The 27,980-nt window shown below is 46.8% G+C and overlaps 1 protein-coding gene across 2 annotated transcripts in view; it reads left to right on the forward strand.

The window, feature by feature from the left end:
- Positions 1–27,980, forward strand: part of FRMPD2 (FERM and PDZ domain containing 2) — a 119,224-nt gene that overhangs the window by 55,641 nt on the left and 35,603 nt on the right. For both annotated transcript variants that reach the window (XM_070493502.1, XM_044759592.2), the window contains exons 13-18: positions 3,605–3,760; positions 7,894–8,079; positions 13,377–13,524; positions 20,309–20,519; positions 25,427–25,527; positions 27,263–27,355. In XM_070493502.1, coding sequence (XP_070349603.1) covers positions 3,605–3,760; positions 7,894–8,079; positions 13,377–13,524; positions 20,309–20,519; positions 25,427–25,527; positions 27,263–27,355 — 895 coding nt within the window. The remainder of the gene's footprint in view (positions 1–3,604; positions 3,761–7,893; positions 8,080–13,376; positions 13,525–20,308; positions 20,520–25,426; positions 25,528–27,262; positions 27,356–27,980) is intronic.

The raw sequence follows: 27,980 nt of genomic DNA on the forward strand, positions 1-27,980 counted from the left end.
GCCGGGGTTATTTCCATTTGAGAAAAATGGTGCCTCTGGGAGGTTAGATGAGCTGATGAGAGCACGGCCAGGACTCACATCTAAGGCTTTGCTTCGCTATGTGCCAGGCGCGGTGGTGGGCACGTCAAAGGGCGATGGGGGAGGCTCCGAGAGGAGAGCCCCTCCTGCGTCTGCGTCGGTGAGTGGCAGGAAGGGGGACCGGCCGGTACGGGGAGCTGCAGGTGTGTCCTTGCAGCCCTGGCTAAAGCGGCTGTCGGCCTGGGCGGGCACGCTGGTGGGATGCGGGAGGCGCTTCGTGTGCCCTCCTCAGGGGCTAACATATGGTGTGATAAATGGTTCTGGAGCTGAACAGAAAAAGAATCTGGAAACCACTGTAGTGAAAGATTGGAAGCCACTGAAGAATTCTAAGCAGGGAAGTGAATACATTTGCAGTTTAACAAGGGAGACAAAGATATTTTGGTATAAAGTTAGTATCCTTAATCACATCATTGCAACAGACGACTTTCTTCTGGGCGCATTCTCTTCCATCCTTTGCCCACCCCCGCGGCCTTACCCCGCTGTAAACGTGGCCACCTTCGGTTCGCGTTCTGCTTCTCACTGATGGTCTGTGTCTTCCCACGGCCTTCCTAACCATCTTTGGGGATGGCTAGGCGTTTTGCTGGAGCAGGGCTGGAGCTTCCCTCACTTGTGTGTTCTCTCAGCGTCCGGGATCTCCCAGAAGGGCCATGGACGTGGTAACTACTATTATTATCGTTCCGGTTGCTTCTGATCTTTCCTTTTCATAAATGACATGGAAATAAATGTTTGCGCTGGAGCTTTTTTAGGCCGACATTGACTTCTTCTCTTGGCTACACTCCTAGTAATGAGATGCTGGCTCAAAGGTCCTAAATACTTTTTAAAAATGTTTAAATAGACTTTTTTGTTAGAGTAATTTTAGGTCCACAGCAAAATTGAAGGGAAGGTACAGAGATTTCCCATATAACCCCTGCCCCACACATGCATAGCCTCCCCATTATCAACACCCCCACCAGAGGGCTACTTTGTTCCAACTGAAGAACCTGCATTGACACATCATTATCCCCCAGAGTCTACAGCTTACATTAGGGTTCAGTCTTGGTGTTGTACAGGCTATGGGTTTGGACAAATGTACAATGATGTGTACCCGCCGTTATAGAATCATACAGAGTGGTTTCACTGCCGTCCTGACCCTCTGTGCTCCACCTCTTCACCCCTCCGCCTCCCTACCCCCTGGCAAGCACTGATCTTTTTTACTGTCTTCATAGCTTTGCCCTTTTCGGAATGTCATAGAGTTGGACTCTTACAGTTTATAGCTTTTTCAGATTGGCTTCTTTCACTTAGTAATGTGCGTTTAGGCTTCCTCCATGTCTTTTCATGGCTCATTTCTTTTTAGCGCCGAGTAACATTCTGTTGTCTGGATGTACCACAGTTTATTTACCCACTCACCTACTGAAGGATATCTTTCATTTCCAAGTTTTTGCAATTAGGAATAAAGCTGCTGTAAATATCCGTGTGCAGGTTTTCGTGTGGACATAAGTTTTCAGCTCCTTTGGGTAGATACCAAGAAGTGTGATTGCTGGATTGTATGGTAAGAGTAAGTTTAGTTCTGTAAGAAACTGACACACTGCCTTCCAAACTGGCTGTACCACTTTGCAGTCCCACCAGTGTTACCGCGCCAGGTTCATTTTTGCCCACTGCCCGGAAAGCCAAACACCCAGACGACGAGATTGCAGCAGAGAGAGAGTTTACTCACAAGGCAGCCATGCAGGAAAGTGAGAGCATGAGCCTCAAATCCACTTCCCCAAAAATAGGGACTCAGGGATATTTATGGGATGAGGGGCAAGGTGGTCAGAAATGTGGAGAGAGGGGATTGAAGGTGAGGTCATTGATGATCTGTGCAAGCATAGTCAGACTTCATGCCTCTTCATAGGACATATGCTCACAAAATGGCAGCATGAGTATGATCTGAAGGTGAAATTTTTAGCCTCTCAACGTCAAAAGGTTGCCTATTGGACATCTGCACTGGCCCGGTTGATGAGTTGGTGGACTCAGCCAGCCTGGAGTGGACAAAGGGGTTCTATTTCCTGAAAAACAGCTCACACACCCATTACCATGGTGACCCAGGCTCCAGGAAGATGTTCTCTGTAGGAGCCTACTGGGAGTCAGATAGCATTTTGCCTAAGCAGCACAGTTAACAATGGGTGAGTTAAACAGCTAAAAGCTGTAATCAGTAATTGCAAAAAGGAAAAAAACCCTTCAGTTCCTAGCTACTTAATCATCAATGGCTAATTTGTTGCTGGTTTCACCAGCAATGAATGAGAGTTCCAGTTGCTCCGCATCCCCATCAGCACTTGGTGTTGTCAGTGTTCTGGATTTTGGCCATACTAAATGCATTTTTGTGTACTAGCTTGCTGAGCAATTTCTTTCCCTCTGCGTCTCTGAGCTGAGCTCAGAACTGGCACCGGCCAGCCTTAGGCTGGAGGAGTTCAGTCCACAGCCACATGGGGACAGGCCTGTGCCACACCAGGAGCGTGGGTATATAGTGGATGCTGTGCTGTCCCCTTGAGATCCCTTCCTCAGGCCAAGTGACCCACCCCAAGCCTTGACAAGTTCAGATGCTCCAGGCTCCCTGCTGCTTTTCTCGTGGGCAGCTGTCCTCAGCTGTGGGGAAATGTCTTGCCTGAGATTAGGCCAAGAGGGGCTGCCTGAGCCCGGGATGGGCTGATTCAGGAATATGGGGCAGGGTCAGCTACTCGCTCTGCCAAGTGCTGCCTTTCTCATTCTTTACAGGTGACCCTGACGCCACTCCTCCAAGATGTCTGCATTCCTCTCTCTGCCCCAGAGCCTGCATCCGGGAACCCGGCATCAGGCTGCGAGCGATGCTGATCTTCCAGCCGCTCCCGGTGGGGCTACAGCCTCCGGTTCCCTGAAGAGCAGACCTGGTGAAGGTTCAGGCCTGGGGCGGGGTGGGGGTGTCAGATCTTCTCTCATTCAGGGGGCTACTTCTTGATCACCTTCTCATGGAGAAATGGTCCCGCAGCCAAGACCTCCCTGGTCAGAGGGGACAGTGTGCCAGGAGCACAAGCAGACAGGAAAGCTAAAGGAATAAAAAGAAACAAAGTTTTAGGGCCAGGGCTTTCTGTACCTTTTGGGAAGTGGCGTGGCACCATAGAATGTGTGAGGGCTTTGGGTGACCAAATCTTGTGTCTGTCACTTACAAGCAGTGTGACCTTGGCTCTGTTGAATGCCATCCTTCCTTATTTGTCTTGTTCTCTTGGCAATGGCAATAATAATGCTGTCCTTGTAGGATTACTGTGAGGATCAAAAGAGTATCCTGATGACCAGTGGGCATACAGAAGGGTCTCAAAAATGGGTGGCTCCTTTCTTCTCTCCCTCCTATTCATGTCATGTGGTTTGGCCCAACTTCTAATTTAGTGGAAAAAGATATCCCGGGTGGGCCCTTCAGAGGAGCATCTTTGCCCTGGGGCCCCAGCCTGAGTTTTGACAGCACACAGACTTCTGTTCTGCTCAGAGCTCTCCAGAAGGCATCTTGGTCATCACCTTCTCTTCTGCATCTTATTTCCAGCAGGGAGAGAGTAAAGCCTACTTTCGAGTTGAAGATTACGTCCCAGCAAGTCTGATTGAGAGGATGACCGCTTTCCGGGTCCAGGTCGAAGTCTCAGAGATGCACCGTCTGAGCCCCGTGCTCTGGGGAGAGGATGCTGAGCTGGAGTTCTTGAGGGTGAGGCCTCCGTACCTTTGAGAGGGGTGTTGGTGTTCAAGGCGATGTAGTCAGCAGTGCCCTCCAGAGCCTTCTCTCTGGGTCGGATGTGCTCAGACCGGTGAGGAGGTACGAGCGAGGGACTTGAGGCTCGGGGAGGAACGAAGCTCCATTGCCCTGAGGGGCAAGGAGAGGCTTCTGGAAGCAGGTGGCATTGGAAATGATCCCTAAAGACGGGTAGGGGTTAGTGGTCTAGCATGGGTATGGCCGGCCTTTCTCCCACCCTAAAGCTCACAGTTACTTTTCTGTGAGTAGAGAGACCACATTTCTCACAAACGACATATGGGACAACTGAAGTACAAAACTGGGGCGTGAGCCAAGGGCAAAGCCACTGAGAGACCCCAAGTTTGCAGCTTCCGGGCAGCTATCCAGGCACAGCACAGATGGTGTGGTCCCTGCGGGTGGGTCCAGCTCTGGTCCACTCTTTCTTCAACCCTCGAGCAAAGCAGCGGCATTTCAGTCCCCCATGTTAGTGGGCACACACAGAGCCCCCATGGATAGACTTTGCTCACTCCACAGCTTACGCCAGCTGTGGGCCAGGCACTGTGGGGATCGGAGACAGAAAGGACGAATTCCCTGCCCCCAGGGAGGACAGACAGGTGTGTAAGACAGTGATAACTGCCTGATGAGAATGATAACACCAGGATGGTGCTGTTACTCTATATCAGGACGGGAGGGAATGGCCGCTCTGCCCGTGCAGATGGAACTGGGGGCACATGGTTGGAGGCGTCTCCAGCATCCCCAGGGCAGGATACCCGGCTGGCCTTTAGAGTTGGGGAACAGTTTGAAAAGGAAGCTCGGGGGTTTATACATTTCTCTGTACAAAAGTCTCCCAAGACAGACAGAAATATTACGTCCATGTTTTCTTGTCTTTATTAGAGGCGGGCATTTGAAATCAGAACTGCCAAGGCGAGGTCTGCCTTTCCTTTCGGTCGGTAGCTTAGAACTGTCTGCAATACCTAGCACGCTATAAACCTGCAAGCGTGTCATTTGAGAAGCCCCAGCAGAACTGTGCGCACTGCATCCCACAGTGCAGCCGCCACGTGTGTTCCTTGTCAAGAGAATGCAGCATCCCCTTGACAAGGGACAAGTGGGAACTTCAAAGCCATCAGCACACATGTGATGGAGAGTGGCCACAGAACCACAGAGCCAGTGGAGGGGCCCACTGGCCCTCCTGGAAGCTCCGGCAGGGCTGATGGTGCCTGCCCACCTCTCCCCAGGGCCCTGCTTTGCGTGCCAGGCTCACAGTATCCCTCCCTCCCATGGTGATTGCAAAGGAAGTCACCATCTCATAAGCAAAAATGCAGGAGACGTTTTTTCAGTCTTTGACAGAGAACACTGAATAGATTTGATTTCATTTGCATGCAATCTTATCAGTTTCCTCTTTCGGTTCCTCTTGGTGGCTGGTCAGGCTTGCCAATGCTATGTACCGCCTGGGGTACAGACACAGGAACTGGAGGGGGCTTGGAAACCCCCAGAGCACATTGTGACCCTTCTCGTTAGGGTGAGCGTTCCTTAAACAGAGTCCTTTCTTCCGTGATTAGAAAGTAACCGTTTGCTCATGATTCTGCCTCCTAGAAATAGCCCAATTACATTTTGGCGTATTTATCCTCCTCTCTTTGTTCTGTGCATTCACATGTGTATATGCATAGGGATTTAAAACTGGCTTTACATTATATATGCAGTTTTGTGTATTTTTATAATCCCATCTCACTAAAGTTTTGAAAGTTTATTTTAAATCAACACATGGTGTGCCCTAAATTTTTTCTCAATACGCTGGTGTTTGGCACATAAATTATTTTAAGTGTGGGACTATTTTAAACAATCCCGAGATTAGCACTTTTTCTACACAAATCTTGAGCTGCGTTTCTACTGAATTCCTAGGGGATGGAATCTCATGAGTGGATTTACCGGGAGAAGAGGTGGCAATATTTCAAGCGTTGTTGACACAGATTGCTAAAACACTCTGTTATAGTCATTTCTGTACATTCCTTGTCCCCTCTACTAGGTTGTAAATGTCGGGAGGGCCCTGAATCCTTGGACCCCATCACAGACCCCAGTTACTCCATAAACAGTCCCTGGATCATTTGATTATAGCTCCTCCTGGCTCCTCTTTGTCGTTATCAGATGGTGCCCATTGGCCTGCGGTTCACTGATGACTAATTTTGCTAGTTCATCATCTCACACTAGATGGAGGCTTGGCAGAAACCCAGTTTGGGTAACGCTGAATAACATACTCTGTCTGGAAGATTCATAAATACATTAGCATATTAATCCCAGAACAGCATGTTCAGGTTAACTCAGTGTTTTCCAAACTTCTCAACCATGGAACCATTTTTTCCACATAAGTAGGAGGTGAGCTATTCTATCAAAACATTTTCTTTTCTTTTTTTCGTGGTCGAAATCATACTGGTTGTATCCGGTATTTTTCCCCACTTAGCATTATAACATATGCATTCCCCAGATGAGTACAAATGCTTTGAAAATACCCTTTGTAAAGGCTTCCTGATAATCCCCTTTAAGACGGTACTGACTTTAGGAAATCATTTACCTCCCGGGGCTAGTCGCCCAACCCAACACTGTGATCTGCTCTGAACGTCACTATGAGAAGGGTCTGTCTTGATTATTCAGTGTATTTTTGTAGGACAGAGTCCCTGGAGAGGAATTTTAGGGTCAAAGGATATGAATTGTTGTGACCCTCTTGATGAATATCTAGAAACCAGCCATTTGTTGCAACTGTTTTCAGTCCAGGGAGGGTGCTGCGTGGGCTGGAAGATGGCAAAGCCTGGGTCCCGTCTAAACCTTGCTGCTCAATGCAGGGGGAAGGGAAAATGGGGAGATGGCCCTAAGAGCCTGGAGAGGAAGTGACCCTCCAAGAGGAAAACCAGCAACAGCTACAGAGAATGGAGGAGGAGGGGGACACAGGAGGCCCCCAGCAGAGCATGGAGACGTGGACGTGTAGAGATGGGACACCTGGTCTCACCAATGAAACCCTTCTGAGAGGGTTTCAGATGCCTAGAGCAAGATGTTCCTGCTGTGAGTCCAAGGGCCTCAATCTTCTGATGAGGACTGGCGTCTTACAGGTGAAGATGAAGATGGTGGAGACCAAGATAGAGATGCGACTACCATCCAGACATAACAGCATTTGTGTTAGGTTTATACAATATTCTCTTACGAATTTGGTTGGCCTGATGCAGTCCTCAACTCTGATTGACCCTCAGGCCCCTGACAAAATTCAGTCTCCTAACCTGATAAGCTCAGGACAGCCCTTGGGCTGTGGGGACCACTGAGGCCCCGCCACATGGTAGGAAATGCCAGTGATTGGTCATTTTCTGTGCAGGATGTTCACAGCTCATCTCACTTAGCAGTGACGCTAACCATCTGAAAGGTTGCCTTCTGTGCCTGGGCCTTTTCCATCTGTAAAATGAAGGGGTGGACCTGACAATATTGGAGTAGACTTTGATTGACGTGATTGGGAAAAGGAAGCCTTTACACTGAGATGACCAAGAAGAGTCTGAACTCTAAAAACTTGTTCACAATATTATTATGCTGTTGCATCATATTCATAATAACTGTATTCTGGATGTTGTTTTAGGCACTCCATGAAAAGAGGATTCCTTGGGTTAAAAAATTAGAAAAATGGGGTCTGCCTGGTGGTGCAGCGGTTAAGTTCACATGTTCTGCTTTGGTGGCCCGAGGTTTGCCGGTTTGGATCCCAGGTGTGGGACCTACGCACTGCTTATCAAGCCACGCTGTGGCAGGTGTCCCACATATAAAGTAGATGAAGATGGGCACAGATGTTCACTCAGGGCCAGTCTTCCTCAGCAAAAAAGAGGAGGATTGATGGTAGATGTTAGCTCAGGGCTAATCTTCCTCAAAAAAAAAAAAAAGAAAAATGCTCTTGTATTAGAGATTCCAAGAATTTCTGTAGTAAGGAGATCTGTGTAGCTCAGTGTTTCTTAAACTTATTTAGCAATTATACTCTTTTTTTTTTTTTTAGAACAGCTGAAGATATTTTTCATGGAATAGTTTGAAGCCCTTTATTTCAGACCAGTGTGCCAGTCTTTTCTAAACTGGCCTTTTTCTTGCTCCAGGTCACTCAGCAGCTCCCGGAGTACGGTGTGCTGGTTCATCGAGTTCTCCCAGAGAAGACAAGGCCAGAAGGGGAGATGGCCCTGGGGATCTGTGCCAAGGGTGTCATAGTGTACGAGGTGAAAAACAACAGCAGAATTACAACTTTGCGGTTTCAGTGGAGAGAAATCTGGAAGATTTCGACTTGCGTGAGTGGAGCTCATTGATCAGTGACCGTGTTTCATTGTCCTTTGATCTGTTGCCCCTGTAAAGAGCAATGAGTCAGGAGAGCTCCTCCTAACCAGACAGGCTCACAGCCCGTCAGCTAGCCTACTCCGATGCACTGTGGCGTATTTGGAAGAAGTCTACCAGGGGACTTGAGAGTCCCCAGGAGGCCATTTCTTCTCAACCATCCCTCGCGCAGTCCCCCAACACTCCCACGGACAGCCATCACTCTAGAGAGCTACACTTCTCTCTGGGTAAAATTCTCTTAATTTGGAGAAGCCACAGAAGTTGAGAGCGAGGTCAGAGTGGGAAATGGGGGAGGAGAGCGTACTGTAGGTGCTGTGGAGTCTGCATGGTTTGGAAACATTTTCCTGATATTTTTTCATTTTCCCTTTGTGCACAGTGTGCCAAGGCATCTGGCCTGTCTCCCATGGGCCTCAGGTGAGCCACGGGCCACTGGGGACCGCCAACCTTTGACAGCTGTTGAAAGTTTAAAAGCCTTTTAAAAACAACAACAAAAAAATCCCTATTAAAGTACAGTGTTTGAAATTGTATTGGAACATTATTTCCTGGAGTATTTATACTTCCTGAATTTAGTTACAATAAATTTGGCATCAAAAATATTGTGTGCAGGGGCTGGCCCAGTGGTGCAGCAGTTAAGTGCTCATATTCTGCTTCTTGGCAGCCCGGGGTTTGCCAGTTGGGATCCCGGGTGCAGACATGGCACTGCTTGGCAAGCCATGCTGTGGTAGGTGTCCTGCATATAAAGTAGAGGAAGATGGGCACAGATGTTAGCTCAGGGCCAGTCTTCCTCAGCAAAAAAAAAAAAAAAAAATCCAAAAAAACCAAAACAACAACCCAAAACAAAACATTGTGTGTGTCCCCACTGCAGAGAGTGGTAACTAGGAGCTCCATTGCCTGCCTGTCCTGTGGACCATCGCAGGCACGAAGCTATCACTCCAGCAACGAGTTCATTATAAAACATGCAGTTCTTCAACTTGTGGCCCAGGAAAAAACTTAGTTTTTCTTTCTATTTAATTTTCTCTTATGGTTTTAAAATGTTTCCTACTGACTAGATGGCTGTTTTTGTTATCACTATCTGATATTAGAATTTCTGAAGTTGAACATAATTGGTTTTATTCATTTTCTCAATGTTTTTGTTTCTTCCATCTGTGCTGTTGAAGTTATATTATTAAAGTATGATTCTTGATAGAATTTCATATTAAAGTGTTTTTTGTATTTAGAAAAAAAAGCTTGCATCTAAAAATAAGTGAGTATAATTTAATTGAGTTCATTAAAATAGGCTTTATAATATTAGCAAACTGACGTTTTCCCAAATATTTTTGACCATAGCTTAAAGTAAGTGATATTGATATTTGTGAATTTTTCAGAATTTTAATGGCTCAAATTACTTGAATTCAATTTGAGATTACTTGAAGAATTTTAGTTATTGAATTTATTCAATACTATTGCATTGCTTCCTATTTTCTTTATCTCATGTTTAATTGTTCACAATTTCCAAAGTAATTTGTTTCAAAATGTTTGTAAAAATGCAGGTAACCTAAAAAGTAATTTTGAAAAAGAGAATTCTTTGAAGCCATAAAGTTTAACAGTCCCCTTAAGTAAGTACTTTATGTTTAAGTTGGTTTAATTTTTACAGATATTTTTTTCCCCACGACCACAGACAATTTCTTGATTAAAGCTGGAAAGTCATCATGTTCATAAGACAAACTTAAAAAGACCCTTGTCACTAATTAGGATTGCCATGCCCTCATGACCATCCTCTTCCTCAGCATGAATGTCTCTTTTTATGGAAAAGTCATCATGTGAAGTAATGTCACCAGCTTCTTGCCACAAAACAAGCCAGGCATCTTACACAGAAAATGACTTGAATTCGTCATGCTTCTGCAAACAGAAAACGGGGAACTCGGTGAATGATACAAGAGCAAGCTCGGAAAGCTGGGTTCAATTTGCCTAATTAGTAGCGGAAACCAAAATGCTTTGAACAATTGCAGACATTCATCTTGCCAGCCTGGAGAGAACCAGCAAAGGAAATGAAGAAGAATGCTACCTTCAAAGAATGTGATTTGTAGATGCGTCGGCAGCCTGTCTGCAACAGAGACGACATCAATTCAGATTAGTTAATCGAGAAAGCGTTCGTTGTTGAAAGATGAACCCCCCCATGTTAGCAACTGTTCTCGGTTATTAGCAGTAGTAAAAATGTCTGGGGAGCAAAGGGGGAAAGCGGGGCTCTGCATGGCTTTCTTTAAGGAAAAGAATACAAAGTTCCAATTATGAACGGCAGCCTGCAAGTGAATATTCACTCAAGATGAGAAAGGAAATCACCACAACTTGTGAATTTTAAAAAGCTGAGCAAATACTGTGAAATCACAAATACCCGCAAAAGTATTTTTATTAATTAACTCCCTGATAAACTCTATGATTCCTTTTTTCCTTTCAAATTTTTGGTGGCGTATGCTCTGATTACTTTTTCATGTGATGACACTTTTGTAATATCATTTTCTCTAGAGAGGATAGAAATATGATTTAGTCTTTCTTCTAGCCTGACTGATTGAAAGTTGTTTTTATTACTGATAAGATGCATAAAACATACAGCTTTGCACAGACATCCTTGCTCTTCGTGGCACCCTATAGGTTTCCGTGCTGCTAACACAGGAAACCTAATAAATTCTATTTCGTGTGATTCCCACAAGAAAAAGACAGGTATTGCATCGTGCATTGATAATGCAGTATGTGCAATTACAAAGTATATCTGTGTTAGAACAGAACTTCCACTTGTCTGGGTGTTTTTGAGAATTAAATTACAGTTTTTCATTTTTGATGATTGAAGAAATTTCCCACAGACTGGCCTCTGGCTCTGTACGTTTCAAACCTTGTTCCCCTCCAGCGCTGACCCCACGTACTCCTGGTGCCAGGTATTGTAGGCATGGTCAATTTCCTATGGCCACTGGCCCTATACCTTTATGCTGAGACTTTGATGAATTGGCCCAATGGACGGAGTATTCTGGGATGGCTGGCGAGGAACTAATACAGAAGAGACTTCAAACCCCGTAAATAAACCCTACTGAATCTACACTAAATGTATCCCCATTTCAACTTCTCCTTAGCGAGATCTGCTTCCACATCATGCAACACTGTCTATGGTGAGAAGAAGTGGGAAGGAGTTGGAGTGGAAAGAAGAGTCAGTGGTCTTAAGTGATTAAGCATCTTACTTTCCACATTTTATAAAAACATGTGAAGACATTTCCAGAGTCCCTTCAGCTTCATTAGCTTTACGGCAAATCTGCCTGTAGAAGAATATTATCGTTCTGCAAAAAGATGTTTCAAACCAAACCAACAAATTAGCATGTGAACAAACAACAACAACGATAAAACCACTGGGGATGAAATATTTGAGGTGGGAAACCAATGCTTTGAAACAAACATGATGTTCCAGAAGCACTGAGTGTGTTGGTACTATAACATCAGAGATGTAAATAAATTCTTCATGTTTGTGCTGAAAACCCTGATATTCAGGTTATGCATTGTCTTATTCACCGAGTGGCTTGCCTATGGGAAAGTTTGCCTGCGGATACGAATTTCCCATTAAATGATGTTATCAAAGTGGAAAAAAATTGAAACCACTGCAGTCAACACTGTTTTCAGCTTCATGGCAAGAAATGGGATCAGAATTCCATTCTCTGTGGCCTTTAATACCTTAGAGCATTGGTGTCCAAAAGGAGAGTTTTGTCAAGAGTTTATGAGCGGGAAGAAAGATTGGGATGTGCGTGTGTATGTGAATGATTCTCTCTTTTAAGATTTGTTAAAAAATAGTTATCAGGTTTTTAAAAACTTATCTAAAATTTTTTAATACCTGAGTGAACTTAGAACGAAATTGTCAAGACTGTATGAAAGCGTATCAGTGTGTACTGACAAAGTGGATGGATTCCAAGCAAACATTCAACTTTAGAAATGGGTGGATATAATGATCTATAGTGGAGTTCAGGCATTATTATACTTTGAATACTAAAGAAGAATTATTAACGCTAGTAAGGTAGCTTCTATGAATGTTTGAAAAAATACATTATTTTAAAAAATGCTGGATATAGTATAGTTCAATTGGATCCACGATCTGTTTAGGTTAGTGGAAGGAAGTTCAACATTACATTTGTCAATAAAAGAAAAGAATATTTAGAGAATGCTCAAATTATCTAAAATTAGGTTAATGGTAAAAAGGTGTTTTTCAGAGGAAAAGCAGTGAATGGTTAGCTGCCTTTTGTTAATATCTGACTGTGTGAATGGAGTTTCTTAGAAATGGTGATGTTCACGAATTAAAAGGGATCAGCATTAAAGAAAATCAGGCGTTTCAGGCATAAATCCTGTATTTATAAAGTGATCTTCATAGGAGTAAGCTCAAGTTTCTTATTGAAATATCTAGAATATCTAGAATAGAGATTTTATGTGAAAGTTATAAATAAATTCATATTTAATATCATCTCTATTACTTTATATTTGATTGTTCTTATTAGAATTACATATGGCAAAAAGTTATGGACTTTTTCCATGAAGCTCCATATAGATAACCCCATAGAGACAGTAATTTCTGGCTCATCCCGGTGAGCTGTACAGATATTATCACTGTGTATGTGGGAGGTATAAATGTGGGAAGCATTTCTTGGTGATGTGACCTCAGTTCCTGCTGTATTCTGAGAGCTCTTGGTCTGTTTCCTCATCTGCAGAATGAGGATGATGACAGGACATGCCTCATTCTGTAGCTTTGAAGATGAAATGAATTAATACCCAGAAAGCTCTTATGTGCTGGCACATATAGCAAGAAATGGGAGTATACATGCAGTGCTTCTGTCTGTCCTACAACCCTGCCAGCTGAGGGTTTGTCTGCAACTTCTGGGAATTTGTACACTGAAAACTATAGGTATATTTAAGAGCCTTTCAAAATGACACAGGATTCTGGTCACTGCTTGCTGAGGGCCGAGTGTGCACCTGACTCAGTTTATATTCTTTTCACCCAGCACACTCCTTCCCAGATAGCAGTTGCCCCGTAAACAAACATTCAATTTATGAATGAAGGAAAAAATAAAAAGAGGGATCTTCTTTAAGAAAAAATATTGGTCCAGAGTCAGACAACATCTGTCATACACTGCTGGATGCCTGGTAATTGATATGGAACTGGGGCTCCTGCACTCGCTTTCTCTCTGGAGTGTGTGCTGCAGCGGGATGGATATGGACGTTCAACAGGAAAGTCTGTGTTTGTTTCTTTCAGCGAAAGAAGTTCACCATCACAAGCAGCATCACGGGGAAAAAGCACACGTTTGTCACTGACTCGGGCAAGACCTGTAAATATTTGCTGGGCCTCTGCTCTGCCCAGCACGGGTTCAATGCTAAGATGAGCTCGCCCCGTGTTGTAGCTGGTAAGTAGACATTATTCTCAACCTCCAGTGTGGCAAGTTGGTTATTTCATGAAATAGTTTGTATAAATCGATATAATTGACCCAGACACATTTAAAGAGTTTTAAATCTCCCTAATGACTAAAGAAATACAATTAAAATGAAATATATATTTTTTCTTAGATTGGTAAATGCTAAACTAAAAATATTGAGAGGGCAAATTGATACAATCTTTCTAGAGGGCAATTGGGCATATATCTCAAAAGCCTTAAAAAATCTATGTCCTTTGGGTTTTAATTTTACTTGTAGAGAGAGATTTATCCAAAGGTCATAAATAGAGAAGTACACAAAAGTTTATGCTCACGAGTGTTCACTAGAACATTATTTATAACAGTGACCATTTGAAACAACATAAATATCCAAAAGGAGGACTAGTGAAATAAATCACAGTGCGTCTATATAGTTGAGACATGCAAATCAGTTTTTGGAGAATGATGACATGAAGGTGTGCTAAGTGAGGAAAAGCATGAGATGAAACCATATCTAGCACCATCTGACAGAACTGGCTTTGATGATGGAAATATCTACCCCACTCAGGGTGGGGTCCCTACCGGTCTGTAGCTACTGAGCCCTTGAAAGGTGGTAAGTGCCGATGAGGAACAAAATTTGTAATTTTGATTAACATATTTAAATACAAACGGCCACATGTACCTCCTGCATTGGATAGCACGAGTATGGACACCATTAGAGCAATCTGGTTAATTTTAACGTTATAAAACAGGAAAGAAAGAATATGCAAATAAGCTACACCGGGTCCAGGACTGGGCATCACAAGGAGACAAAACACCTTTGTGGGTCTGTTCCCACCTTTGTGAGTTAGGTGTGCCAGGGTGATTGTGTGTTCTTCTGTGTATTTTTTCAGTATTTATCAAACTTTCAACAGTGAACATCTATTACTGATATAATTAGGAAAGACACTATTAGTTACAATGAGGCTATGCATTACATAAGAGAGTTAAGATTTGAGTATTTAGAAAGTGCTATGGAACTATTTGTCATTGTTGTTGGTACTCTTCCCAGGCGTTACACCAAGTCCTTACGCAAATTATCTCATTTATGTTCGTGATATACTGATTTCTCACACGGCAGTTGTCCTGCGGCCCAAGGAGGCAGGGACCCTTATTAGTGGGCGGAGCAAACTGAAGTTTGGAGAAGTAACGCGCTGGCGGGTTGGTGCGGGGCTGAGATTTGAACCTGCAGCTCTGTGGGCGGGGCGCCTGCGCCCTTCACCCGTGCGGACCGCCTTCCGAAACTTGCCGGAACATGCGCTTTAGGACATGCGCCAAATCTTCAGAGAGATTTGGCGTTGAGTGCTAGGTTTCTCACACGGGCTGTTGATCTCTAAGCAGTCTATCTTCTTTGGTTATAAAAGGGCAGAATATAACACAGCAGTTTCAGTCTTCGTGTTCACAGAGCGGTCTCTGCATGCACGTTACCTGGGGCTTGCTAGAGATGCAGAATCTCAGACCTACTGAACCAGAGGCTGCATTTGAAAAAGAACGCAGGTGATTTGGTCGCACATAAAAGTTTGAGAACCCTTGGCTTGGAATGTGGCCCCTGGAGTCCAATAGACTTGGGACAGTGCCACTTACCTGCTGCGTGACTTTGAGCAACTCACTTGCCCTTTCTGAGCTTGGTGTCCTCCGTTGAGCACCCTGGCCGTGCACTGCGCTCCAGCGGGACGGCGTGTGTGATGTTCCTAGCTCCCTGCCTGGCGTTCGATGCTTGGTGTGAGTAGTCACGGCAGCTCCTGCTGGTGGGGGTTTTGTTTGATGGCAGCCAATTCACGTGGGGTCCCCGGATGGGGCCTCAACCAGGAAGCAACATCTCTGAGCGTTCGGATGCAGAACCAAACACAGAAAATAAAGGTGACGTATTATTTGCAGTAAAACCAAATTAGTATCTAAATATTTCATTGAACCTCAGGGTGGCGGTTCCAGGATGTCTCCAGGGAGCTGGAGATGATAAATGTAAATCAACTATATCTTACCTGCTATGGGCGAGATAGTGTGAAACATCATCACTATTGCTTTTATCGCCTGCTATCAGCGATCATAAAATATTTATAAAGACTCCACAGGCCCACTTGTGAAATTAGTCCTTCTCAGCCTATTTTGCTCATAATATACTGTTTTCTCACACTGCAAATTCCACCATTATAGGAATTTTCAGGCATCTAACATTGCCAGTAAAAGGATTCTTTTAGACAATTTTTCTTTGGCTGGGTTGATGCTATTTTATTTTTTCCAGCTTTATTAAAATATTATTGACATACAAAATATGTCAGTTTAAGGTGTCCAATGTGATGATTTGATACACTTATATATTGTAAAGTGATTACCAATAAGGTATTTGACACCTCCATCCCCTCACATAATTACCGTATTTTTTTGTGCTGAGAACATTTAAGAGCTACTCTCTTAGCAACTTTCAAGTATATTATACAGTACTGTTAACTAGGATGAGTATGCTGTACGTTAGATCCCCAGAACTCATTCATCTTACAGCTGGGAGTCGGTGCCCTTTGACCCACATCTCCCCATTTCCCCCTCCCCAAGCCCCTGCCAACCACCACTCTACTCTCTCTTTCTATGAGGTCAGCTTTTTTAGAGTCCACATATAAGTGAGAACTTTCAGTATTTGTCTTCCCGGTCTGACTTATTCCACTTAGCATAATACCCTCAGGGGCCAACCATGTTGTCTCGAATGGTAGGGTTTCCTTCTTTTTTGTGGCTGAATAGTATTCCATTGTGTATATGTGTATTTTCTGTTCATCTGTTGATAGACGCTTAGATCGTTTCCATGTCTTGGCTGTTGTGAATAATGTTGCAAAGAACATGGGGGTACAGATATCTCTTTGGGGTGGTGTTTTCATTTCCTTTGGATAAATACCCAAAAGTGGAATAGCTGGATCATATGGAAGTTCCATTTTTAACTTTTTGAGGAACCTCCAAACTGTTTTCCATGGTGGCTGCACCAATTTACATTCCTACCAACAGTGTACAAAAGTTCCCTTTCCTCCACATCCTCACCAACGCTTGTTACTCGTCTTCTTGATGACAGCCATTCTAACAGGTGTGAGGTATCTTGTTGTGGTTTTGATTTGCATTTGACTAGTGACGTTGTGCACCTTTTCATGTACTTGTTGGCCATTTGTATGTCTTCTTTGGAAAAATTAGACAATTTTTCTTTGCCTCTTAAAAAGTTTCTTCATATTGCAAACTCTCTTTGCAGATGCCATTTTTAGTAATTGCATCCAGCTGAGAACTGGCCACCTCCATCTGATGGCCCTATACGTCCTCAAACTCAGCATGTCCACGATTGCTCTCATCCTCTCTTATAACTCCCTCCTCCATGATCTTTGGCCTGTTCAACTGAGACCCCCCCCCCCCGCAAGAACCTGGGACAGTGTGAACCTACACCCTCTTTGCCCACCTCAGCTGTCACCAAATGCTCTCCAGTGGGCTTGCTGCTGGGAGTCACGTGCCCTCTAACTCACCCTGCTCTCAGCCTTCACGGTGACCTTTCAGAAGCACCGATACACTCATGTTCTTCCACACTGAAGATGTGTTAGTGGCTCTCTGCTGTCTGCAGGGACAGGCCCAGACTTCTTAGGATGGCGCGTCTGGCCCCAACCCTGGCTTACTTCTTGCTATGACTCCTCCACTCTGCCTTCCAGCTACACTGCCTGCTGGCTTGCAGGCTGCTGAACACATGAGGACAGCTCAGGTTCTGGGACCCCTGTGCTTAGTGTGGCCTCTGCCTGCAGTGCTATTCCTGTCCCTTTCCAGGCTCAGACCACCAAGATAAGCCTGATTCTGCAAGAATGAGAGGTGATCGATACATGTCTTTTGAATGAATGAATGGATGACTAGTGTGGAAATACAGTCATTTACTTTATCATTCCCCTATTTTGGTTTTAAGTTTGCTTTTCATTTTTTAACATTGTAAATAATTTTGCGTCACTGGAAAAAAATGTTTCGGTATTCTGTATTATTTTTTTATGCTGGATCTCAGAAATGTCATTGTTGGGACACAGGCTGGGGTTTTTTAAGCCCCTTGTATTTCCCTGAGCGTCATTCACATGCCAGGATCTCCTGCTGGCTCGGTGCTTCCTTGCTGGGATAGATAATATCATGTTTATCTTTGTTCATTGGATAGATAAAAATGATTTTGCACTGTTGTTTCATTTTGCATTTCTTTATCATTGAGAAGGTGAACATTTTCCAAATGTTTCTTAGTCATTCTTCTGTGAATTGCCTCAACAAACATATTACTTTATGGTTATATTTGGTTCCCTGGGGAGAGAGAAAAATCACCGAGCTTTTAGCAGTGCGTAATTTCAGGACTAAACCAGGCAGGATCCGTCAGCATTGGGGAGGGGCCCAGGGGCCAGTGCTCGGCTCTTTCAGATGGCGGCCCAGGGCTATAGGAACACTTTCAGCCCTTCCATGAGCTGTAAGACTCTGCAGCTTTGCAGTGGGCTGCCCCGGTCTCCCCCTGGTTCCCTTTTCCTTTTCCTCACGGCCCTTGGCTCTGGATGCTCATGTGCCCTTGAAACGCTGTAACTAATTTAGACTTTAGCCCTCGCCATCCAGACCGATTCGGACATTTGTCAGCTACCTCCCCAGAGCCGCAGCTATGCTGTGAGTCACCATGGCCAGTGGACAGAAACCATCCACTGCCCTCAGTGCGTCAGTGGCTTTGGGATATTCTTGGCAGCTCTTCCTTCCCTTCCTGAAAGCTTATCTACTCTTGCCTCTCCTACGTGCTGATTGATCTTTCCATCACTGTTTGTCCCCCCAGCTGAGGCCCACTAAGCTGAGGCCTAATGAGGATGATGGCGCTCCCCACCAGGCTGGCCAGCCCCCTGCTGAGTGCCTGACATAAGTGCTTGACATCTGTGCCCTCATAACCTGACCTCGCCGGGTGGCCCCTGTCCTGTTAACACGGCTTCCTCCTCACAGCCCTGATGCCCTCCAGCTTCTTGCTGGGGACAGTGTCCTGCCTGGAACCCAGGCCCTTGGGGCTCTCCATCCCCTGCCACCTTCCATGAGCCCCCCTCCCCTGGGGACAGCTCCTTCTTTCTGTTCCCCCAACCTCTGAACAAAGGCTTCCTTCGAACCCACTAAACCTCTCTGAGCTGAGACCCTGCCACTGCCATCTCTCCCCAGAATGTCCCCCGTGGGTATTAATATCCACCTAATTAAGCGCAAGGTCACTGTCCCTTGGGGCCCTGGCAATCAGAAGGCTGAGCCTGCCTCAGGTGAATCTCCCGTGCTGCTGTCTTTGTCTCCGTGTCCTTGGCACCTTGATTTTCGGGTGTGGACTGTGGAGTCAGCCGGCTTGAGTGTGAGTCCTGCTGGACCCCTCACTAGCCCTGGGACACTGAGCAAATTAATTCTCTCTTAGCCTCACGTTTCCTCATCTATAAAGGGGGTGTAATAATACCTACTCCACAGTGTTATTGTGAGAATGAAATGAGACAGTGCAGAAAATGTGCCTACCATGGCCTGGCACCTAATGAGCATCAGTCCATATGAGCTATCAGTGTCGATGTGACCGTTGCTGCTGCTCTGCGTCTGAACGGGTCCAAGCTCTGGAGTAAGATGCTGTGGAATTTGTGCAAAAGCTGTGGGTTGTGTTCAGATTCCTTAGATGCTCTTTACTTCCTTGCCCACCATATGTGAGTGATGATACCAAATGCTTCATAGATGCAGAAAGATCTCAGAAGTATTTTAAAGCCTACCTTTTTCAGTGGGCATAGCCTTGGCAATGAACCAGCCACCATGGTAGGAGAGGGGGCGTCTGCTTGAGGAAATAAATGCCCACAGGCATGCTCGCAGTGGAGACGCTCCTCGCGCTTTGGATGTATGCTCATGCACACACACACACACAAATCTGCAGCCGCACAGGCACCATTGCCCGAGCATTCTTTCCTTCTCACTTTTAGCAGGGAACAGATGGTCACAAGATAGTCATCATTTTCCTTCTTCAAAATGCAAACTGGGCTTTGTATAAAGCTAGTTAATTTATAGACTCCATCAGATCCCAAGTTCTTATGAACGACATGGGTAGTAGTGGTGAGAGTCACTCACGTCCATAGTCTCAAGTTAGGGACTGGGTTAGAGTCATTTATTACGTCTCCTGCATGAAGGGAGAGAGGGAAGCGTCAACGCTGGAGGACTCCAGGCATCTGATACATTTTGATATGTCAGAACACTGGACCTTAACTTAAGTATTATTACCAGGGAAACTAAGCTGTGTGGAGAGGAAAGATTGTGTTCCACGGGGCAGAGCATGACCTGGAAATTTCAGACCCGTGTGTTACAGAGGATTTGCGAGGACAGTTTTGTGAAGGCAGCGAGCAGAGCCGATGGTGGCAGTTAATTTTATACAAGGCTGTGCTGGCGCTGTGACATTCCCGGGAATTATCTTGGGTTAGCACCATCACAACCTTGCCTCCAAGTGCTGTCAGCTCCAGGCGGAGGGAGAGCATCTCGTCTCTTCCTTCATGTATTTCTGAGGTTTCTTTCATTAGCGAGTGCAAATTAGGAAGACTTGTGTTCTCAGGCTAATCACAGGAACGCCACGAGGTAGCAGGAGGAAAAATAGCAGGCCTCTCAGGGCAGAGAAAGGAAAGCGAGAACAGAGCCTGGGAGCCTGTGATGTGTTGCTGCCATGAGAGCGAGGGAGCCAGCATCATTCGGCTGTGTATTTATGTTTGTCTCATCTCCCAAATTTCAGACCATGATAAGCATGTGCAAATGGCCAACTTGAGTCTTGCACACCTGGCCCAGCCTAAGCCTCTTTCTTGGATTCAGAGATTGTCACGCTCTGAGAACACACTCTTTGCACCCAGGCTGGAGGATGCCACAGGAGGCCTGTTGCGTGCGTCCCTGGATGACTTCGCCGTGGAAACCAGCAAGGAGACAGGGGTGCGAGGAATTGGCGCCAGGTGAGTTTGACACATCTGCTCTCTGGGCCCAAACCGCCAGGGACTTGGTGCTCTGGAGCCATCTGTACCTGAAGAAATGGTTTAGAGGATGTCAGGTCTTTAAGGGAAGTATACATTCATTGGATAACTATCAGCTATTTCCAGAGATTTCCTGAAGGCAAGCTAGGGGTGAAATCTCTGCTAACTGCTATAGGGCAGACTTCCCGTCTCGCTCCTACGTGGCTTCTATGTTTTGGTGGAGAAAGAACTAGGTGATAACACGAAACTGAGGAGGACAAAATACACAAGTTGCGATAGGCCTGTTTGGTCTTATCACAGCCCAGTTACTGTCCTAAGCACCTGCACACATCAACTAATTTAACTCTCACATCCCTGGGAAGTACTTCTACTGTTCTCCCAGTTCCGCATGGGAAGAAATGGAGGGTTTGGGATTCGAACGTGTGCTGCTGGCCCTGGAGCCCCTGCTCTTAACCTCCACACTGTGCTACTTTCTCTCTTGATGGGGTGCTTGTAATTTAATTTGCAAGTGAAAATAACGAGCTTATAAATACAACTTTGCATTATCACACGATGATCCATAGATTTCAAAATAGCCTAGAAGTGGGATTACACTTCCACTGCAAGTTCTATAAATAGCACAGGTTCACAGATGACACGTGACCAGTGAGGGCTGCTGAAGGAGCTGTTTTTTGGGCGAGTTATACGTCTGCTTTGATGAGAGGGTACGATGACTCATTTGAACTGTGATATCTATGTATCTTAAAGCAATTCTTAGAAGATCGTTGCCTCAAGTTCTTTTGATGTAAATATGTATCAGCACACACTGCAGACTCAGTCAATAGTGATGAAGCGAAATTGTCTCTTGCTGTGTAACTGCCCCAAAGCACGGTGGCTTGGAACAACAACCATTCTGTTTTTCTCTTTCACAATTTTCTGGGTGAGAAATTCAGCCAGGGCTTATCTGGGTGATTCTTCTGCTTCATGTGGTATGGAGTGGGGTCGTGTGGTGGCACTCAGCAAGTCTGGTCTGGAGACCCCAAGACAGCATTATTCATGTGCCTGGGCCCTTGGTGGGGACGGCTGGGCTGGGAGCTCAGCTGGGCTCCTCCACTCCCTGTGTAGTCTCTGGCCTTCTCCACATGGTGCCTCCAGGCAGGTAGCTAGGCTTCTGCATGGCGGCTCAGGGCTCTAGGGGCACGAGGGGAGGCTGCCAGTCTTCTTAAAGACCGGGCCTGGAGCTGGCACACCGTCAACATCTGCCATACTCTTAGTCAAAGTCGTCCCAGGTCAGCACAGATTCCATGGCAGCAGAAACAGACTCCACCTCCCAATGTAGGAGGGTCAGAGGATTGGTGACCATCTCTTTGATCTGTCATTCAAACTTAGAGTACTTTATGATTTAAAAGCCGTGACTGACTCAAGGCCACCTTGAGAATATGTTGACTACAGAATATCCCTCCTGAGGATGGTGGGGCTCCCGTGACCTGCCACTGGGCGTGCACAGTGGGGGCTTTGCGGCACTGCTTGGCGGCCAGCCTTCTCCATAGAAAGCTGAATTGGAGAGCTCAGTAAGCTCTGCTCTAATTTTACTTTACGGTTGCCCAATTTTCACAACCTCACTAACTCACTTCAGGGGTTACTAGTAACCCTCATATAGAAAGGGGAGTCTGGGGTCTCTAGTTGTCTGGAAGGCTCCCAGAAGCACAGCCTGGGACAACGACTCGGGTGCAGGTGGTTTTTGCTGAGGCGATGCCAGGAAGCGTAGTGAGCAGGGAGATGAGACGGGGAAGGAGGGAAAGTCAAAGAAACGGGGGATGCTGTCCTCAAGGTAAGTGTTTTGGGAAATCAGTGCTCAGTTCCAATGAAAGGTGTGTAGAAGGCCTTCCAGAATCGTCCGTCTGAAGGACAGTAGAGTGGACACTCGGGTACCAGCTCCCATCCCCCTGGAGGAAGGTTGTTGGTGGGAGATACTAATTCTCCTATACTTTTGGGGGAGGTGAGGGTAGTGGGGTTGCAGGGCACCCCACATGGACAGGAAGCTCTAGGGCAGAAAGAGGACTGAATTTGAGGCAGGATGTTTTCAGCGTGAACTGAACCTGGGCTCACATGGAACCACCCACCATCGCGGTGGCCAAGTCTGGGGTGGGCCACGGCCTAATGTCCGCTGGGCTCCATTGATCTCTGTGACGTGGATACGATGTTTGACCTTTCTGCTGGGGCTGGGGCAAAGATGATGCAGCCCAGGATCCCCTTCAGACAGGGTTCCGGAGTGAGCCCGGGTCTTGAAGTCCATGATCAATACCTGCTCAGCTGTCTAGTGCTGTGTGATCTTGAGCAAGCTGTGTAACAGGCCTGTCCCTCAGTTTCCTCGTCTGTCCAGTGGTGATAACAGTAATACCCACCCCAATTGGGCTGAGTCTGTGGTGGGTGTCCCAATGTTGGTGCCCCCGCCCCTAGTCTCTAGGGCAGGAGTATCAACCCTTGTTAGGGGGCTAGAGTGGGTTCAATGTTGAAGGCAGGCACAGACACAGCGTTGCGGCTCCCTTGAGGGTGAGGTTATTATTTCCAGTAAGGGAGGGGGGAGGGCTGCCTGGGGGAGGTGACACCAGCAGGCTGTGGGCATGGTGAGAGGGAGGAACTCCATGGAAAGGCCCAGTTCATCTTTCTAAAGCAATCAGTTCAGCAGCTGCTGTGTCCCAGCCTTGAACTGGGTGCTGAGGAGTCAGCGGTGAGCAGGACAGGCAGACCCTGCCTCCTGGTGCTCACAGAGGTGATAAGCACAGGGCCTGTGAGGGCAGGAGCACGTCGTGCTGTTGGCCTGGAGCCCAGGGCATGTGACTGGATGGTTGAGAGCCAGGGCAGGAAGGGTGGGAGCTCACGCAGACATTGACACTGAGGAGATGGGGCTGCACCCCCAGTGTCACTCCTGGGCGGTTCTTTACTCAGCACCTCTCAGGACAGGGGTGCCAGTGGGGTGCTAGGCCTGATAGAAATCCCTGCCCTTCCCTCCTCCACTGAGCAGTTGGCCACCGACTGCCCCAGAAAAGGGCTGGCTCCTTGATGCCATTGACTCCATTTACAGCAGCGCCCCCTGTGCCCCCTCCTCCCCAACGTCCCCATGCGTTTATCTGTCTGTCCTGTTAAACAGCGAACTTCCAAAGGACAGCTACACGCCAGAGGCCAGCATGTGGCGGCTTTCAGCATATGCCATTTTCTGTTTTAGCTTTTCAAAAGCTTATGTTAATTGTGGTAAAATACATACAACATAAAATTTGCCATCGTAACCATTTTTGGGCGTACAGTTCAGTCGTGTTGAGTGTATTCATGTTGCTGTGCAGCCCGTCTCCAGAACTTTTCATCTTGCAAAGCTGAAACTATACCCATCAAACAGCTGCTCCCCGTTCCTGGTCCCCGAGTCCCTGATGACCACGCTCCTGCGTCCTGTCTCTGAATCTGCCTACTTTAGGAACCTCATACGAGTGGAATCCTTCAGTGTCTGTCCTTTTGTGACTGCAGTAAATGCCAGTCCTTATCCTCTTTAAACAATAAAGGGTTGCATGTGTAGCCCAGATCACATGGACCGTAGGAACCTGAGACGGAAGGCCTCCCTTCTCTCCAAAGGCCCACCCAAATGCCACTTGTCTCCGTCACCTTTCTTGGCCCCTCCCGGACTGCTGGGGTACCTCCTTCCTTGAACCCTGGAGCGCTCTGCCAACGCCTCTCCTTTGGTCAGCTGTGCATGGCGCAAATGGCACCCTCCCACCCCTCAAAATCCCACAATGGGCTGGAAGCTCCCAGAAGGCGGGGCCCACCTCTGCCCCACCTTCACCCTCAGAGCCTTGCCAGCCCGGGACCTGACACTTAGTGGGTTCTCAGTCAACTTGGGTTGAACTTCTGAGGTGCTCAGTATAAAGTGGAGCCAAGTCAGAGTGCGGCTGCTTCCCCAGTCTCCAAAGAATGGCTCTGTGCTCGCGCCTCGCCTCTGCACCCGCCTTCCCTCCGCCATTGCTCCTGTTCTTCCCTTTCTGGCTCTGGACCCTCTAACAGTGCCAGGCTCCGTACCCAGAGCAACTGGCATCACCGATCCAGGGATACAGCGAGAGTCTCCGTGGGAAGGGGCACGTGCCAGCATCCCCTGCCGTGGTCCTGATGCCTGAAGCAATGGGGTGGATGTGGGCACACTGAGGTTGGGGACAGCCTGGGTAACGAAGGGCAGCTGAACCTGTCCCAATGGTTGGCCACCCTGGAGACCTGGTGCCCACTTTTTCCAGGGCTCTGAGCACCCATGGCTTTGCATCGCTTCTTGCTTCTCACTCCCTATTTTGCTCATCCCTAATGTAGCTTATCTTGTGCAGAGCTGACCCTGGGGGTGGGACAGAGTTCTTGCTTAATTGATTATTATCCTAGGGCCTAGAACATTCTTTGTTTATTAGATGACCATTTGAATGCCTGCATGAAAGGTTCTTGTTCTCAGCTTAGGTGGGGGTTCTGGGGCATACCCAGCCCAGCTAAATCAAAAGCAAACAATGAAAAACCAGGACCCACTAAAGGTGTCGATGTTTACACTTTCTGCCTCCTTTTGGTGCTGTCACAAGCCTGGGAAATAGGAATATTATTCCTATTTTATGGTTAAGGAAATTGAGGTTTTGAATGGCTACATATTCAGCCCGAAGGAAAGAGAGTGGGAGGTTCCTAGGAGGCCCAGCTGACTCCGGGGTCCCTGTGAAGGCAGAAAGACCCCAAAGCCATTCTTCCTGATCCACTCCTGATGACCAGATCAGCCCTTCATGGGATCTGTCTGCTGGCTGATCAGGCCTGGGGCTGCCTTCTACAGGCCACCATCCATACTCAGAAATGCCAGGACATTTAGGGGACGTCTTATCTCATCTTGTCGCCTTTCCCTGCAGCCCCTGCACTGGCTGGGAGCGGCTGGAGAGCATCTGTTTGATCCAGAAGCCAACGACTTGTGACCCTCTCTCTGGGCCATCTGTTCAGAGCACGTGCACAGGTGGGGCCAGGCTGTGGGCCAGGTGTGGGGTAAAGGAAACCTTACATGTGATGCTGCTTTAAATCTTTTGCCACCACTTCATTTTGTTTCCCTGATAGTGTTCACAATCCTTTGGTTTTTAAAGTTATTTTCAAAACTCCTTATGGTCAGGAAGAGTGCATACAGTGCACCCTCAGCTTGGGCTGGGCATGTGGATCTGAAATATTTCAGCGCTGGTGGGGATTCCCAGTGCTCTGATCCAGCATGAGGAATGCCTGCTGTGCAGAAGTGTGATTATGTTACCGGACCAGATGTGGGTCCCTTCTGGGTAGTTAAATCAAACTGCACCAGAAGTAGTTGTTTCCCAAAGCAGATTTTTTCTTTGCAGCATGCAGCAAAGAAAAATGGAAATGGTAGGGAATAATTTCACAAAGCTATGGCCCCCCAAGCACAGGGAGGTGGGTATCTTTATTCGGGGTAAAGGATGAATATTCAAAGGGGAGGTTTCATTGTCGCATGTAGAGGCAGGCGTAAGCTTGCACATGCGTGGTTGGAAATCATGCTTCTACATATGTCGCATGATCTAAAAATGGCTGCTTACCCCGTCCCAGAGGAGGGGAAGTTATGATGTTAATGAGCACAGGTTACTTTAGTCCAACTCCCCACCTGTCTGTGCAGGTGTCAGTCTCGTGGTTGCGATCTGGGCCAGTCTGGTCAGTTTCAGAGCATCTGGGTGCTAGGCAGTTGTCGCTTAGAGCGTCTTCCTGGAATAGAGCTGAAACTGCATAAACTCAAGGCCCCAAGGTGTTAAGTAAAGGAACGCCTGCACCTTGCAAGAAGGCAAGAGAATTAGGTCAAACACAGAGGTTAGAGTTTAGGCAGGACAGGAGAAGTGGCTTAGGGTCCATGTCTGGTGACAGTTAAAAAAATGCATCACCTACTTTAGTTACAACTCTTCATGCATGCCCAGATATCATCTCCCAGTAACCACCAGAAAACACGGTGGCAGCATTTCCCTCTCCTAATCCTCCAGGCAAGCCCCCAATGGAACAGAAAGACAAAGAGATTCCAGAACTGGAGAAAATATTTACACTTGAGGAGCATTAAGCCTGGGCATTGGGTCTGGAATACCACTGGGTGGCTCTTTACCATCCACTGTCTGCCAGTTCCACCATGGTCCTGGGGGAAGGAGAAATGTGGAAAGTGTTGGGTAGTGGGTCACCATTTTGGGTTTTCCCATGAGCTCCATGAGCAGCATTGAAGTGCCCCACCCCAGGGCTCCAGCTGGCCTGGAACAGCCTCAGGGCTCTGCTGTGGGTCTCCGCCACGACCCAAGCTGGGAGAAGCCCTTCCGGGCATCGGTGCTGGGCTGTGGGGCCAAATCACTCTCTGGTTATTGGAGACCCTAGAGGAGAAGGCTTTGCTGTCTCATCTCTGTGCTCTAATTGTGGTTTTAGTTTTCACTGCCAGCAAGTACCTCTCTGCCCAAATTCTGTCTTGTCCCAAGACCAATGCAGAAAAAAATGGCTGTAGCAAGTTGTCAGAAAACAAGCATTGTCGCCTGCACTTGCCGCTGCTCTCATAGCCCGAACGTGACCAGCTCTGACCAGTGAGGCTCACGAGAAGCATGTGTGCATGATCCACCCCCAGGGTTGTGCATGCATGTGTGTGTGTGTGACATAGTGTTCACCCCTTTTGTATCAGGTCTCAGACAATTTGGGGGAGAAGCACAATGCAGGATGTTGTTTCCCTCCAGGGCCACAGAATAACAGGAGAAAGAGCTTCCCAGCAGAGCCGGACGGAGAAATCGTGCATGTGACCCTGACCCGGGATCCGCGGCGTGGTTTTGGTAAGAGGGCCCGGCAGGTGAGCCCCAGCCTCTCCCTGCGGCGGGGGAGGCAGGTGTATGTGTGCTGTCTTCCCGCCGACTTTTCTACTCCCCTTTCCTGCCTCACTTCTCCCAACTTGTCTTTCTCAGTGATCACTTCTGCTTTTTCCTCCCTTTACGTGTCCACAAAGAACAATGGGACTTTGGGGTCCACGTTTTCCTTTTAGACCTGATAACAGGGGTGCATATCTTGAGAGTGTAAGTACAAGATAGAAAAAGATGTTTTTCCCCTCGTATCATGTAATACCCTTTCCTTAGTATTTTTAGATTCTTAGTGATGGAGAGGAGGAGTCGATATTTTCACTTCTTACTCTTTACTGCATTTGAAGACTTTTAAAAACACATAAAAAAAAGACACTGAGACAAGATACGTGACTAAAAATTAACCCTTTCCTATCTCTGATTATCTGCTAGAGAAAATTCCAGTGCCCATTGATGGGCTGCGTTCCTGGCCTTAACTGTCCTGACTAATGGGGGGCAATCCATTTTTGTCCGTGTGTCATGGAGGAGTAGAAAGAGCTGTTAGAGGATCAGAGGGCCTAGTACAAACATCAGCTCTGCCACGTCGTAGCTGTGTGATCTCAAG

The sequence above is a fragment of the Equus asinus genome, chromosome 2, assembly GCF_041296235.1.
Source record: "Equus asinus isolate D_3611 breed Donkey chromosome 2, EquAss-T2T_v2, whole genome shotgun sequence".
In the NCBI taxonomy this organism is placed as follows: Eukaryota; Metazoa; Chordata; class Mammalia; order Perissodactyla; family Equidae; genus Equus; species Equus asinus.